The sequence below is a fragment of the Protobothrops mucrosquamatus genome, unplaced genomic scaffold (assembly GCF_001527695.2).
Source record: "Protobothrops mucrosquamatus isolate PMUCROS unplaced genomic scaffold, P.Mucros_1.0 scaffold1021, whole genome shotgun sequence".
NCBI classification, from domain to species: domain Eukaryota; kingdom Metazoa; phylum Chordata; class Lepidosauria; order Squamata; family Viperidae; genus Protobothrops; species Protobothrops mucrosquamatus.
Window position 1 is genome coordinate 150,974 of NW_015387257.1, and position 16,921 is coordinate 167,894.

Consider the following 16,921-nt stretch of genomic DNA (forward strand, 5'->3'; position numbering starts at 1 on the left):
TGGTAGTTTGAAACTTCTAGAACTGAATTACTATAAAGACTAAAAAAGATCTTGTTTATTTAAGTAATCCCACGTGTTCAAACAGGTAGAATTTTGTCAAACGTTTGTGCTTTGCAGATGGAGTGTTAATCATTCTAACTCATGATTTAATTTTGCAGGTGTGTTAACTATGTTATTTACAATATCTTTAGAAAGTAATTTGCTTCTAAGTGAATAACATGATTTAGTTTTAAATTTTGTGTATATTGTTTTTAAATGGCCAAACATAGTTCTCCCTTGTTAACAAATATCTTTCCCGTCCATTTTTACTAGCTCCAAACACAAAGGATTTAGATGTTTTCCTTCGAAAGCAAGAATCTGGGTTTGGTTTCCGAGTTCTTGGAGGAGATGGTCCAGATCAGTCAGTAAGTCAAGTATTTATTACTTTATATTTGAATTGATCATTTATGGGCCATCAAGTCAATGTCTATCTTAGAAAAATCCTAGATAGGTCTTCTCCAGAAAAGACTACCGTATCCACAACCTGACTTTACAGGTGACATTTCAGATAATGCTCCATGTTGCCATTACGATTTTGTCTTTGCAGCTTAAGAATTTTCTTTTTTCTGCATGGGAACATCAACAGCTAGATATTCTGAAGGTTTTAAACTAGCTGCATCATAAACATTATTTATACTCCAAGAGATCCTCTCCTTTTTAAATAGCATCCAGTCTTCTGTGGCATTATATTGTCAGCCTCTTTAGCTTGTCTATCCATGTGATTTTCTTTATAAAATATATGAATGCTTTAAGATTCCTTCTCCCACACAGTATGTAATAATGACTGAGATTGTCAGTAAAGTGATAATGTGCCTCTAATATCTACCTATATTTCTGTTGCCCAATATATGCTTTAACTGGACAGCTGGGATGTCCTTCTGGGGATGCTTACTCTTGGTATACACACTCTTGTTATTAACTCATTCTTCCTGAGAACACACACCCCCACCATTGTGAGGTACTATAGCAGGATTTAAACTGCCAATCACCTAGTGATGGCAATCAAGGCAGCTCCATTTGCCATTATAACTCGAAGATATGCGGGTTGTTAAGCAAAAGGCAGTGGGAGTCCTAGGTAAGGATGCTTGGATGCCACAGAGGAGTGGTGTGGTGCAGGCCCTGGCGGAGAGGAATGCTGCAATGCGATGTTAGCACAGGAAGGCTTGAGGGAAGGAGGGCACGGATCAGTGTGAGCACAGGAACACTGAGGAAAGGAAGTCATGGGTCTATCTATGCGAATGCAGGGAGGCCAAGGGAAAGGGGGTGAGGGTTTGTGTGAGCAGAGGGAGATCAAAGAAAGGAAGGTGTGGTCCATGGGGAGAGGCATGTCTTTCTCTTTGAGGAAACCTTTGTATGGAATGAATAAATAAGTGAAAATAAGAGCAGAAAAATGCTACAAATGTCATAATTCCGAAGACTGATTGGTTTTCTTTTTGTTTTTTTACTTGCTTTTTTAGCATAGTCATAACTTTGAACAGCTACCAAATCAGGTAATCATTAAGTGAGGCCTATCTGTATTGCTGGCCTGTTTTCTAGATTAAGACCAGTATCCACAGAGCTTGATATATGAGCAAAACCATTTTCCAGTGTGCTTGAATATGAGAGGAATTTAAGTGATTATTCCCAAAACATGTAAGGTTGCATCATGTACAGCTCCAGAATGTTGCCCGACTCTCAAATAGTGCTTTGCAATGTGTGGTAAGATGCTAGAGTGGGAAAGATTGCTCTGAAAAGCTTAGGAGTATTCTCAGTTATTCCACATGACCATTCTTCAGTATAATATAAAACTTTGAAAATGCAAAATGAGTGGTTTGATTTAAATTTATCCACTATGTTTTCTAAGAGTTTTACATAATAATAATAGTGGGTTATGAGGGACATGCACAAAATTTCCTGCAAATCAAGGATGGCAAATATGTAGATTTGGAATATTGAACTACAACTCTTCCTTTTCCTATTAATTATTCACATTGGCTAGGATTGAGGAGACTCCTCATGGATTATAGATTCCACACCCTTGTTGTTTCTGAAGCAGAGGCACATTTGGGGGTTTAAGAACATCTGATGGGCACACTCACAAAATGTCTGCCATGAAAGATCAGTTTATTCCTAATATAATTGCCATAGTGAATATTTAGCAATCTCAAAATTCTTGTATATCGTAGCATACACTAGTGCATGTATACTTCTTAATGAGCACTTGTGAAACTCCAAAGTATTCCAGCAAATAAATATATTAAAGGTTGGTATTTTGGATTGTAATATGCTCCCTTCAATTTTTTTAATGATAAAAATAAAAGACAAGGTGAGACAGCTTTTTTCACAGATCATTATCACATTTTAAATTCAACTTAAATGACAATCTATACAGTATATTATAATTACTGATGTAACTTGCTTACAAACAAATTACAATTAGAAATAATTTACTGGATTTTGGTGCACAGGTTCTTATAAAGTCTAAGACTTCAATCTATGAATTGCATATTTATTTATCTGAAATTTAATTTATCCATCTTCTGTTTAGGCTCCAACTGATCACAAGTATATACATATACTTCATTTTTCAACATAATAATATGTGAGATTCTGGCCAACTCAGACCTAGGTCAGATGTTTTCCTTATTTTGTCTTAAAGTCTATAATTACCCCTTATTGCTCTAGATCTACATTGGCGCAATCATCCCACTGGGAGCAGCAGAGAAAGATGGTAGACTCCGTGCTGCTGATGAGCTTGTATGCATTGATGGAATCCTAGTGAAAGGGAAATCACATAAGCAAGTTCTGGATTTAATGACAAGTGCTGCACGAAATGGACAGGTGCTGCTGACTGTTCGCAGGAAAATCTACTTTGGTGGTATGTGCATGTCTTATTAATTAAGCCTATACTGTTGCACTTGGTACTACTTTGTATCATGGTAGGATTAACGCAAATGTGTAATTCCATATTTATATCATTTTAAAACTATAAAACACCACCTGTTAAAATATTAAAAAACAAAACAAAAACCTGTTGCCAATCCATGCTAATGTGCCATTATCACAGGATGCTACAATGTTGTAATTGCAAGCTGGTTGCTGAGCATCCAGATTGCAATCACATGATCATGGGGATGCTACAATGGCCAGAACTTTGGAGTGGTTGTAAATACTACCCATTCAGTGCTGTCATAAGTTAAAATAATCACTGACAGAGTGGTTATTAAGCAGACCATCTGTAGCTTATAGTTTATTGTAGTTTAAAATGGTAGTTTAATTGCAAGGGACTCATAGGACTATCACTGCCATAATATCTGTTATACATTTTTAATATGATGTCCTTTTATTAGAAGAGTGCCTGAAACAAAAAAAAAATGTTTTAAACCTGAAACCAAGGCATTATATTATGGAGATCTTGCTGCACTAACTCAGTTTGTAATGGTTTGTAAGAAACAAAATCCAAAATTTTTAATTCCTAGTTTTGGCCAAAACAAAACCTGAAGAAATCCCTAAATGCCTATATGTGGCAAAGAGTAAGGCTGTGTCACAATGCCATCCTGTTTTTTTCTCAGAGGCAATACGTCTTTCTTGCCCAATATTCCCATTGTCTTCATTTCTCTTTTTTCTTGCTATTCCTGAGATGTGCAAACTCAAGATGTCCCATCGGCTGGCCTGCCAACCTGTCCACTTAGTATCTTCTTTTCTCTCCCTCCTCTCCCTCTCCTTAGGTCCTAAAACTATGGGTGTCCTTGACTTTTTCACATTCTTCCTCCTCCCACCAAAACACTTTTTGCCCAGAATACTTTTACATTTCAATGTCTATCCACATCATTTTGTTCTATAGCAGTCCAAATGTATATATTTCAGTTCAGACACAAACTACCCTAAAGCAGCTATTTTCTTCATGGGATAATTCATGTATGAACCATTTTGCACATTCGGATTTGATTTTAAATATAAATTTTGCTTTCTGTTTCTATTAATAGTCTTAATAGTATTTTTATAAGCTGCCTTTAACTTATAACAGAAGAGAAACATAAATTTGCCACAAAAAATAATCCATATATAAAATTGATCACATTGAATTAAATATGGATCTCTAGCTCAAAAATTTCCATAAAAGCAAACATGCCCATGTTTAAATAGTTACTGCACATCACTTTCACTTGGTTCAGGGTTGATATAACTGATCTGTGGTTTATGGGCTGGCTTGCTATAGCCCAGTAAACCACAGCTTGTATTTTAAAAAAGGTTTCCACTATGGGATACGTTCTTAGACATTGTGTAATCTGTACGTTCTTAGACACTGTGTAATCTGTAAATATGAGTCATTTCTTTCTTTATTATTATCCAGTAATTGAGATATTAAAAGGATCTGTGTGGTCATTCTTTCTGTTGTAATTTTAAACAATCACTGAACAAGGGATCATTAACCAAGGACTCCCTATAGTGGGATATTGGCATGGCCGACTAATTGTCATTATCCTCCAATTCCTTCTCTGTGAGGAGAATAATGTGGCCTCAGAGGAGCTGGGATAATTGTCAAAAACACTGTAACATATATTCCAACCAGCCGTGCAAAGGGAAAATAAAAACTTAATGCTCCAAGGGTTTAAGGGACAGGATGTTAAGTTTGCTATATCCACCATTCAAATATTGGCAGTCCTTTACTTACAACCACAATTGAGCCCAAAATGTCAGTTGCTAAGAAAGACAGTTATTAAGTGAGTTTTATCCTATTTTACGACCTTTCTTGCCAGAGTTGTTAAGTGAATCATGCGGTTGTTAAGTTAGTAACATGGTTGTTAAGTGAATCTGGTTTCCCAATTGACTTTGCTTATTAGAAGATCACAAAAGATGAGCCCATGACCCTGGGACATTGCAACCATCATAAATACATGCCAGCTGCCAAGTGTCTAAATTTGGTTAGTTTTTTCACTGCTTTTGTAACTTCAAACAGTCACTAAATAAATGGCTGTAAGTGGAGAACTACCTGTACCCAGATTTATGCAACAATATGAAAATTCCAATGAAAGTATTTGAGGACAAATGAAAGACTTTTTTATTATAAGGAGATGTATTTGCAACAAAATTGCTTACCCCCTTAGGGAGACAAATGATATATATTTTAAATAGGAATACTTTATGGATTTTTGTCTCTAAATGTTTAATGAGTGCTCAGATTAGTAACTAGTTTTCAAATTACTTGCTGGTAATCCTTCCATTGAAAATGGGTTAAAATGTATGCAGCAGTTTGGAAAAAATGTTATTTCTGTTGCTAAACTTAACATAGCATATCTTTATTAATTCCTTTTGAATAAAATTGAATATATGTGTTTTGGGTTACATCTCTGAAATTAGTTTAAATTTTGAGTGCTCTGTACATCCAGATTATCAATAATATATGTTTACTTACATCAATATTTTTGCTTACTTGTTTCTGTTTATGGTGTTTCTAGCTGATAAACAACCAGAAGAAGAAATAACATCTGAAGTTCCTTTCATCTCCCAGAGTGGCTCCCCTAGACTTAACCGAGAAGAGATAATTAACAAACGGTTCCCAGAAGCTTATGATGTAGTACTGCAACGAAAGGAGAATGAAGGATTTGGTTTTGTGATCCTTACCTCAAAGAATAAACCACCACGTGGTGGTAAGTAGGATGAGGTGCCAGCATTGTTCATTATAGTACTTCAGTTAGAGTTGTTTGTTTTCACTGTACAAACCTTTGAACATATAATATCCAGATTTTTAAAACTACTTTCTTTCACAAACTTATTTTTTTCTATATCTGCAATTTTTTCATTCAGTTTTGTTCTTTTGAAACATAGCTATCCTCAGTTTTTCAAATGCTGCTTCTTTCTTGGGTATAATAATAAATATGTTTTGTATAGTGGTGGTATCACGTAATGCTGTTATCATGCTGGAGGGAGAGGATTATGGTGGCCTGTGATGCCTGTCACCATGTTTTAGTAGCATCTAAACTGACTAGTGCAATATGCTTTGTTTACGGCTGTCATTGAAGTTAACTGCATTCAGATATAATATTAAATGAGACTTGCTGAGAATTCTGTCTAGTTGTATATAAGTTGTATGCGTGTTTGCATAAGCTGATTGCTCTCCAAAGTTTCCTCCACCTTTTATACATGGCCAAACTAATTAGGAACTAACAAGGAAAAGATTCTTATTAAATTTGATCCTAACCTAACCAACTATTTACATTGGCTTCATATTCAGATGGTTAAAAGGGGATAAAGGGTAATTTTGAAGATGTGCTCTTTGTATTTCTTAAAACCTTGTGTAATTAGATGGAGTATAAATAATTAGACTTTTTTAAAATCTGGGAAGAAAAGTATATTTACACAATAGGGTTTTCCTGACTCCCTTTACCCCAAACATCAAAGGATCCAACAGGATAGGCTACTGGGGAACTCTAGCAGAATGGGTAAATCAGAAAAGTTTAGAAAGGCTGTATTTATGCAAGCTACGTTTCTTCCTGCTTGGACAGGATGCCTTTAGTTACATGCCATTGCATAAGTGAAACATGTTTTCTTTGTCTTCCACCCCCACCCCGCGTATTAGTTGCTGTTTAGAAATTGTCATATTTTATTGAAATACTTCCTTTAAAAATTGTATAGCATTTAACCCATTTCTTTTTTCAAGAAACTTAGCCATGTTGAAATCTTTACAAACCATTTTGTATTTGAATCCTTTACATGACACATATAGGCTACCATTAAATTTGCTGAAGTATTGTGTATTTCTGACTACAGGCTGACTTTTTCTGGTCACTCAGCAATTTACTTTTTTTTCAAATCTATAAGAATATATTTGAAAATGGAATATCAGTTTCAGCTCTAGGCATTAATTAGATTTTTCCAATTGTATGAATAAGGTATATTTCGGATTGTATAGGTTCTACAGTATGTTTCAGAGATTATTGGTTTTATTAGATCTGATCTCAAAATTAGAACAAAATTTGGTATATTTATTTAAGCTCATAATATTTTCTTAATTTACTTTGTAAATTCAGTACTCTGAATCATGTTGTTTCCTACATTAAAATACTAATTTCAATTATCAACTTTCAATGTATGAATGTACATGAAATGGGAAATGAGTTGTTTTAGAAGTTCAGCAGAATCATTTCATGTGAATTACTGTTTGGCAGAGTCAAAATCTAGATATTCCTTCCTTCCTTCCTTCCTTCCTTCCTTCCTTCCTTCCTTCCTTCCTTCCTTCCTTCCTTCCTTCCTTCCTTCCTTCCTTCCTTCCTCCCTCTATTCAATTTATATAGTTGCCCATCTTACATACATGGCTCTAAGTAGCTCAGACAATTTATTTCAGGTTTCAGATTAAAAAAACAATAACCAGAAGTGTCTTATGGAATGATTAGGATTACGTCACTCTTACCTCTTTCTAACCTCCTTTGTGCTTTCCTTCCTCATATAACTCTGAGTTACCATTGTCAGTGTGTCCTTTGTTTTAAGCAAATCATATTCAACCAGCTCACCAATCCCCTCTAAAATCTCTCTAGCACAGTGGTTCTCAACCTGTGGGTCGGGACCCCATTTGGGGTCGATCGACCATTTCACGGGGGTCGCCAAGCAAGGCTGTCCGCCATTTTTTTTGTCCGCCATTTTTTTGTCCGCCATTTTTTCCCCTTTTCCGGCGGGTGCCTTACGTCCCTTGGGCTGGGCCAGCTGGTGGTCGGCCTGCTCCGTCTCTGCCGCTTGCCAGCTACGCCTCGGCCGGCGCAGGGGGCGGAACCACACATGCGTGGCGCTCCCGGGCAGGGAAAGTCCTCCACTTACGACCGGTTGGGTAGTCCTCGACTTACGACCGGTTTAGTCCTCGACTTACGACCGGTTTAGTCCTCGACTTACGACTGGTTTAGTCCTCGACTTACGACCGGTTGGGGTCGCGGCATTAAAAGGTTGAGAACCACTGCTCTAGCACTTTTCTTTCTTTGTCTGTCCTTAGTCACTCTGCTAATTTCCCAATGTTTCTTTGTAATAGTTCCTTCTAGTACATACATAGGTCTTGGTGCCCAGAACTACTGTTCCATGTATTGAAAATTCATGTTCAGAATGCTTTAGACAGGAAATTATTGTTAATAACTAACCCAGCTTTTCCTATGTAATCTTGTGAATAATGTAAAACACAGTTTAATCCTTTTTAAAGACCTAGATAAATGTTTCTCAGACAGCTTGGCCTGACTAACCAGTGTGAGATATTGCATTGCTCTTAAAGAAAAGGAATTCTGTATTAGATTTCATCTAAAAATAACAAATGTAATAGTATTTAATTGATGATATTTATGCCACGTTCATAAGAATGAAAATATACATAGTCTTTGTGAAACATTTTAAAGTCATCATTTACTTTAGTACACTAGCATCTCTTTTCAGCAGAAATACTTTTTCATGTTTTCTAATCAATTCTAATTTTGAATTCTATAATACTAGATCGGTTTTGGATTTATAGTTACAAATGAGATTTGTTAAACTAAAAGAAAAAAAGATGAAGATAAAAGCTAGAATATTATTTGGTTTGCAGTTTCTAGTTCATCTTTCTTCCTACTGTATGAAGTACACATGATTGAGAAAAATAGCCGTTTCTCAGCAGTTTATGCTTTCAGGTAGCATATAAACTGAGATGATTCTTGGTGAATTTTTTACATGAAACATGCCACACAATAAGTTAACAGTATTTGTAAAAACAGCTTTCATAAGTATTAGTTAGTACTTAGTATCCTGGGAATGAAATCAAAGTAGGACCTATCTACAAGTGCATTGTCTTGTATGCAGAGTTATAAAGGGAGATAAGCAGCTGCAAGTATTCATGCAGAATCAAGCCTTCCTCTACTATGGACCTCCAAGGCTTTGTAAATATAAATGTTGGGAAAATAATTGAATAATTTAATACATTTCACCCCAAAGTCTGCAATATTTGTTGGCAAGGACAATCTTTGAATTTCTAACTTATATTTAAAAATCCAGATAAATATTCTTCAGACAGCCTGGCATAATTTAACTAGACACTATTTACCCAATATTTAAACATTTTTCTTCAACAGTAAATATTTGTAAAATTAAATTATATCATATTTGTAGCCATACATTATAATAATATATGGGAACAACTAGTTATGTTTCTCTAACATATTCTTTATCTTTAAGTATATAGACATAATTTGTATTAAAACTTTATAGTTTTAGTCTTTAAAGAAGGTCATTAATGGTGCTGGATGCATAACAAAAAGCAACCAATTGTTGATATGCACAGTCTTAGAACTGTTAATTCTATATGAACAAGGATGTGTAGAGGCTTGATGTTATTACATTGAAATAAAATGAAAAAGTTGACACTTAAAGTGCTACTAGACTACTTAGCAACTCTTCAAGTAGCATCTAACATTATTCAAGTCTGACAAGTCTACAGCCAAAGTTATTTTTGTTAATTATAATTATAGTGTTAAGTACAGACAGTAACACTTGAAATCATCTTGGAAATACACTGAAAGTTAGTGGAAGCTATTCAAAATTAATGATTATGTGGCTAGCTCAGTTGAAAGTATAGGTAATCCTTGACTTTTGAGCACAGTTAAGCCCAAAATTTCTGTTTCTAAGTGAGACATTTGTTAAGTGAATTTTGCCCCATTTTAGGACCTTTCTTGACACATTTGTTAAATGAATCACTGCAGTTGTTAAGTTAATAACAGAGTTGTTAAGTAAATCTGACTTCCCCATTGACTTTGCTTGTCAGAAGGTCACAAAAGGTAGTCCCATGACCCCAGGACACTGCAACCATCATAAATATGAATCAGTTGCCACATATCTGAATTTTGATCACATGATCATTGAGATGCCACAATGATTGTAAGTGTGAAAAATGGCCATAAGTCACTTTTTTCAGGGCCGTTGTAACTTTGGTCACTAAATTGTTTTTTCATCATTTATCTCCATGAAGACATTAATCTTATAGGGCTATGTTAGTATTCAGATGTTATGATAATACTTTTTTCTTATTAGTCTTTTTATTTAAATATTCTTTTTATTTATTAAACTTGTATGCTGCCCATTTGGCAGAGATGACTCTATTATAAAAATATTCAAATATGTTGGAGCTTTTTCTATGGAGTAGGTGTGTATTACAACATTCCCCTGATTTTTTGTCAGAGTCTCTGCATATCTGCAATACTGAACATAGAACATAAAATAATAGTGTTGGGAAGGGCCTTGGAGGTCTTCTAGTCCAATCCCCTGCTCGAGCAGGAGACCCTATACCATTTCAGATAAATGATTGTCCAGTCTCTTTTTGAAAGCCTCCAGTGAGGCAACATCCACAACTTCTGAAGGCAAGTTGTTCCATTGGTTGACTGCTCTCACTATTAGGAAACGTCTCCTTAGTTCTAGGTTCCTTCTCTTGGTTAGTTTCCATCCATTCTTTTTCATCTTGCCTTTTGGTATTTTGGAAAATAGTTTGACCCCCCCTCATCTTTCTAGGACCTCCCCAAATATTGGAACACTGCTACCATGCCTCCTCTAATCCTTCTTTTCATTAGGCTAGACATACCCAATTACTGTAACCATTCTTCGTATGTTTTAACCTCCAGCCCCCTAATCAAAATCCCTCTCACAATTAGTGGCATTAACCCAAGTTTCACCTAGCCTATACTTATACTGTTGGTTTTTCTTGCCTAAGTGTAAAACCTTACTTTTAACTATTGAATTTCATTTTGTTAGTTAGGGCCCAGTGTTCAAGTCTGTCAAGATCTTTTTGGATCTTGAGCTTGTCTTTTGGTGTGTTGTCTATTGCTGCCAGCTTAGTGTCATCTGCAAATTTGATGAGTTCCCCTTCTATTCCCTCATCTAGATTGTTTATAAAGATATTGAAGAGTATTGGGCCTAGAACAGAACCTTGGCGTACCCCACTGTTTACTTCCCTCCATGTAGATGTAGTTCCATTGAGGACTGCACATTGAGTATGATTTGTCAACCAGTTACAGACCCATCTGGTGATGGTGCTACCTATCCTACATTTTTCTAGCTTGCCAAGAAGTAGGTTGTGGTCTACTTTATCAAATGCTTTACTGAAATCCAACTACTGTATATTATGTCCACAACATTTCACGGATCCACTAATTTAGTCACTTTGTCAAAGAATGAAATAAGATTTGTTTGGCCTGATCTGTTTTTAACAAACCCATTTTGGCTACTGGTTATAACTTTTTTGCTTGTAGGTGTTCACAGATTTGTTGGTTGATTATCTTTTGCAAGATCTTCCTAGGTATTGATATCAGACTGACTGATCTGTAATTTCCTGGATCTGTTCCCCCCACCCCCTTTTTGAAGGTGGGAACTACATAAGCTCTTTTCCAGTCCTCAGGTAGTTCTCCGTTGCTCCAAGAATTTTGAAAGATTTGTTTAAATGGTTCTGAAATCACGACTGCCAGATCCTTCAGAACTCTGGGATGTAGTCCGTCAGGACCCAGTGATTTGAATCCATCTAGAGCTGACAAGTGTTCTCTTATCTTATTTTTGCATGTTTTAATTTGCATTCATAGTCATTTATAGTTCTGTTTTTGGTAAGTTGAGTATTGTTTTGTTTCTACATGAAGACAGATGCAAAGTATGAATTAAGCAGTTCTGCTTTCTCTCTATTACCTGTTACTTCTTTGCCATCTTCTCCCATTAGTGGATCAGTTGTTTCTTTGACATTTTTCTTGTTTTGTATGTGTTGAAAGAAACTTTTAAAATTGTTTTTGACATTTATTCGGTCTATTTGTTTCTATTCTGCCTTAGTTATGTGTCCCTCTTTCCATTTTTTTTGTACTTGTCCCTTTTTTTCTCAGTTGGTTTTCTTGTTTTTCTTTTTTTATAATTGTATTTTTCAGAGTTTCCCAAGCTTCTTGAGTTGATTTCCCTTTAAGATTTTCATCCATGGAAACCTTCCCAAGCTCTCTCTGTTAAAATCAGCTCTTTTAAAGTCTAAGACATTGGTTTGATTATGTTCTGATGCTTGTATCTGTTTTATATTGAATTCGAATATGATATGGTCACTCTCCCCTAAAGTTCCTGCAACTTCAATTTCCTCTTATCACTTTTTTGCTGTTGGTAAGAATAAAGTCCCATATAGCTGCCCCTCTAGTTGCCTTCTCTACCTTTTGGGTGATGAGGTTGTCAGCTAGGTGGGTCAGGAATCTGTTTGATCTCCCACTTGTTACAGAGTTTGTGTCCCAGTTCATGTCAGGGTAAAAGTCCCCCATGAATATTGTAGTGTGTTTCCTACATACATTGGTTAACTGATTAACAAAAAGTTCATCTATTTCTTCTGCTTGGTTGGATGGCCTGCAGTATACACCTATGGCAATGCCATTCTTTTTTCCTTGTATGTTGACCAATATGCATTCTAGAAAGCTTTCATCCTTTCTAGTGTGCATCTCTGTAGAGAGGAAGTGATCTCTAATATATAATGCAACTTCACGTCTTCTTTTGTTAGATCAGTTTCTTTTGAATAGTTTGAATCCTTTTATCAGTACATTCCAGTAGTGAGTTTTATCCCACCAAGTTTCTGTAATGGCAACTATACATACTTGGCCTCATGTACTACTAGTATTTAAAGTTCATCCTGTTTGTTCCCTAAACTTTGAGCATTAGTGTATAGGCATTTTAATTCTTTGTGGCTGACCCTGAGTATGCTTCCTATATCTCTTACTTTGCATCTGAGTTTTTCTTCTTTCTCTTTACTCCCTGCCTCCTTTTATGATTGATTATCTATTGATTTTTGCTTGGAATTAGGTTCTAAAGATTGTGAAGTTTGCCCCCTCCCTCCTCAATTGTAATTTAATTAATTTAAATTAAATCATTGTACAGATTTAATTTAAAATAATGCTCTTCTTTTTCCCAAGGAAATCCAGGTTTTTTATAACTGTAGGAAAGAGTTAAAATTCTGTTATAGTAGTTTCATCATCTTTACAAGACCATCATTCTAGAAGTTGTTGAGAAATAATTTAGCCAGTGTAAAACCAAAATAATTTTAAATACAGATAAATCAGACTATAAATATTAATATCAAGTTATGAATGTGGTGACATTCCTATGCAATTGTGCTGTGACTTGCATAAATTATAATAAAATAAAGCTTCTGGTAATGTGTGATACAGAATATTACTTTGTTCATTTCCTAGTGATTCCTCATAAGATTGGACGTGTTATTGATGGCAGTCCAGCTGATCATTGTGGAAGACTGAAAGTAGGAGATAGAATTTCTGCAGTGAATGGACAATCAATCATCGACTTGTCACATGAAAATATTGTGCAGCTGATCAAAGATGCAGGGAATACTGTCATACTCACTGTTATTGCTGAAGAAGGTAAGAATGGTCATTACTGTTACGTTGCTGCTCACTGAAATTGCATGTCTTCCACATGGTGGCAATGTCAGTATTTTTCAATAACATTAGTTGTAAAAATATTTTTGCATATGTTAGCTAGGTTGAAGGTTGAGGGTACTTGTGGAGTTAGGGATATTAATATTAGTTTACTTTTATTTGAATAGTATCCTGGGATTAGGTTTGGGAAGTCCGGGGTGGGGGGTGGGGGTTGGGGCTTTTTTATAGCATTGTGATATACCTGTGATGTTTTTTTTATGATGAAAATAATAAAAATTTATACTTGAAAAAAAGGTTGAGGGTACTGTACTCTAATGGCTCATTCCCAGCTAGGCAATCAGATAGATATTTAAGGATTTCTGCTTGGTCCTATTGTATTTTTGGAGTCCTGCAAAATTCTGTATTATTCCCACATGATGTTGAAGATGTGTAAGAAACGAGTGAAATTATTTGAAAAAAATTAGAAAGAAACCGTAACTGACAGTTGTCTTAGTTCATCAGGTACAATGTAGAGATGTTAAATAATAGTCTGAGGCCACTAATAAACTACACATACAGACTAGTAAACTATAATTCAGTACCATTTCTTAGTAAATTCATTTCAACATTGATATGTTAATTAGCTTGCACTAATTATTCATCTTTAGGCATTATACAATGGCTGCTTCTAAAAAGGTCTTGGAAATGTCAATTTAGAAGTCTCTTAAATTACTTGACCAGGAAAACTACAAAGGCTATATTTCAATGGTTGATTCCCCCAATTAGTCCTTTTCAGGGACAGTTTGAGATAGTGGATGCTAACTTACAAAGTCTTAAAAGTATGGGGTCTGGCTACCAAAGTTGTTGTAATTTATCATATAAAATATTTTCATTGCAGATCCATTGCAGATCCTCTGTTAAGTTTTATCATCATCATGTAATTAGAAGAGAGATAATTATAGGGAGCCTTTTGTTTTTATATTTGGAATGTAAATAATCTCTCATCAGAAATTCTTGTCTTCTATAAAGAGACAAGCATTAATGAGTGTGAAACTAAACAGTGCCACTCTCTTTTCCTCAACTACATCTATCCCGAATAATTATCCAATTTTCTCTTTTTAGTCAGAAAATACTGTTAGATATAAATAGTAGCTTCAAGGAGCATGTATGCTTTTCATTTCTCCCATCCTCCGGTTATCGGTATTTGGTAAGAGGGGATTTGCTACTGCCTTGATCTGTTTCTTTTAGCATCCTACACTGACAAAAATTGTTGCCTGCACACATAATCAGTATAAATATGTAAAAACAGTTTATTTTCAAATTTAGTTTTCAAATTTAGGGGTTTGGGTTTTTTTAAAGAAAGACTGCTTTTCAACTGACTACTGTCAGTTGTATAATGAAGTTTGCTCTGATTATTTTGCCAGGAGGATGGTTTCTATCGTTCTGAATAATAATTATACCAAAAATTCATTTTCCAGTTTCATATTTAAAACATGCATTTTACAATGTTGCATTCTGTAAAATAGAATATTAAATCATTTATTTATTACTTGGTAAGCTTGGACATTTTTTATACAAGTAATTTAAAGATTTTAACTTTATAATCTTTTTATTTTATTTTTTTAACTGAAAGTAATTGCTAAAACTAAAAAAGATGAAAAGTGAATATTCTGGTTTATTTGCCTCTGGGTTTGAAGTACTGCCACATAATATTTCATTTCTTATTAGTACCAAGTTGCAGAACCTTAGAAGTTTACCCAAATGTCTGTTTTCTGAAGTATCACTGTGAAAGGCAAAAGGCAGACAATATTGTGAAATAAAACTGATTACAAAATAGAATCTGATTCAATAGATATATTGTAATTCAGATAATGACTTTCTGTGAGTTGCCCTATTTATCAGATAGTTAAATAAGGATGTGTTTAAATTGCTGGTGAATTGAGAGGTTTTTATTTACATTGGCTGATAAGGTAGTAGAAACTGTTTAAAGGAAGTGACCAGGTAAGAGGTGATGACTGCAGAAAACTCTGCTGATGAATCTTCTTCTTCTTGTGCCATATCCGTTATCGGACGTTGGCGATCATGTTGGCGATCATGTTTTTATCAGCAGCCACACGAAAAAGTGCTGCTGAGTTTTGTCCAAACCAATCCCTTAGATTTTGAAGCCATGATGTTCTTCTTCTGCCTGGACCTCGTTTGCCTTCAGTCTTTCCCTGGAGGATTAAATGGAGTATGCCGTATTTTTCTGGGTGTCGCATCACATGTCCGAAATATTCTAATTTTCGTTTTTTAATTGTTTTGATGATTTCCCTTGGCTTTCCCAGGCGGCTTATCACTTCCTCATTTCTGATCTTGTCAACGCAGCTTATACGTAACAGCTGCCTGTAAATCCACATTTCAAATGCTTCTAGTCTTTTCAGGTAGCCTTCTGTCAGAGACCAACTCTCCCATAGAGCAGGATAGATGAATGCCTTTAAATATTAATTTTATAATTATCCATTGCTTGGAAGGTGTTATTTGCCAAATAAATGTAATATTTTTGTAATACATATCTGTTTTGTCTATCTATCTATCATACTGTGCTCTGCTCTGCTCTGCTCTGCTGTGAAGTCAGTCTTCATTCCTGTTGACTACCTAGACTAGTCCCTGCAGTTTTCTTCACAGGATTTTCAAAAGTGGTTTGCTGTTGCCTTCTTCCTAGGACTGAAAGAGAGTGACTGGCCCAAACTTTCCTAACTGGCTTTATGCCTAAAGCAGGATTAGAATTTCCAGCCTCTTGTTTCTAGCCTGTTGCCTTAACCACCACACCAAATTAGCTCTCATTGCCATCCAATTTTGTTCTCTCATTTCTTTTTTTTTTCCACTTTCCAATGCAGCAATATATTCCAAAAATATACATCTCCTTCTTGTTTGTGTGCTTTTTTGCTGCTACTTCTGGAAGGAAATAGGAGAATACATGTGTGTACATCTGCATGTAAGAGTGAATAGTTTGTGCCCGGAGCTTGATAGGCATGGAGGTTCGGGGGAATTGAATATATGTCTGTTAAAGTGGAGTATATGACCATGGTAAAGACTAAGGAAGCAGTGAGTAGACCAGTTTCTTGAACCTCTCCAGTTAAGAAGAGGATGGGAGATTGCCCACATGTGTTATAGGCAGCTGTTTCTCATGAGGAGACCTCAGGATAGCAGTTTTCCATGTTATGCTGGGAGTTGGCAAGATTAGACTGAAATGTTTATAATAAGATTTTGGAATTAATTATCAAGAACAAACAGATTATTGTGGAAAATAGAGTCTGTTTTGGTAAGCAATTTCATTATTTCAAAAACTGGACACTAGAAGGAACTAAAGTATTCAAGTGGAAGAAAGTCTATAAAATGTTGCAAAACATTATAACATGGCTCACAAGGTTAGGATGCTGGGCTGATGATTGGGAGGCTCGCATTTGAGATGCAATTGCTGCCATAGGATGTGCCACCTATCATACTCCTGCTCCTGTCAACCCAGCTGCTCAAAATCAGGTGACCGTAAA

The 16,921-nt window shown here is 35.5% G+C and overlaps 1 protein-coding gene across 1 annotated transcript in view; it reads left to right on the plus strand.

Annotated features, from left to right (window-relative positions):
- MAGI3 (membrane associated guanylate kinase, WW and PDZ domain containing 3) overlaps window positions 1-16,921 on the plus strand; it is a 97,112-nt gene that overhangs the window by 69,987 nt on the left and 10,204 nt on the right. The window contains exons 13-16 of the mRNA XM_015819938.1: window positions 313-404; window positions 2,704-2,893; window positions 5,478-5,669; window positions 13,209-13,394. Of these exons, the coding sequence (XP_015675424.1) occupies window positions 313-404; window positions 2,704-2,893; window positions 5,478-5,669; window positions 13,209-13,394 (660 nt within the window). The remainder of the gene's footprint in view (window positions 1-312; window positions 405-2,703; window positions 2,894-5,477; window positions 5,670-13,208; window positions 13,395-16,921) is intronic.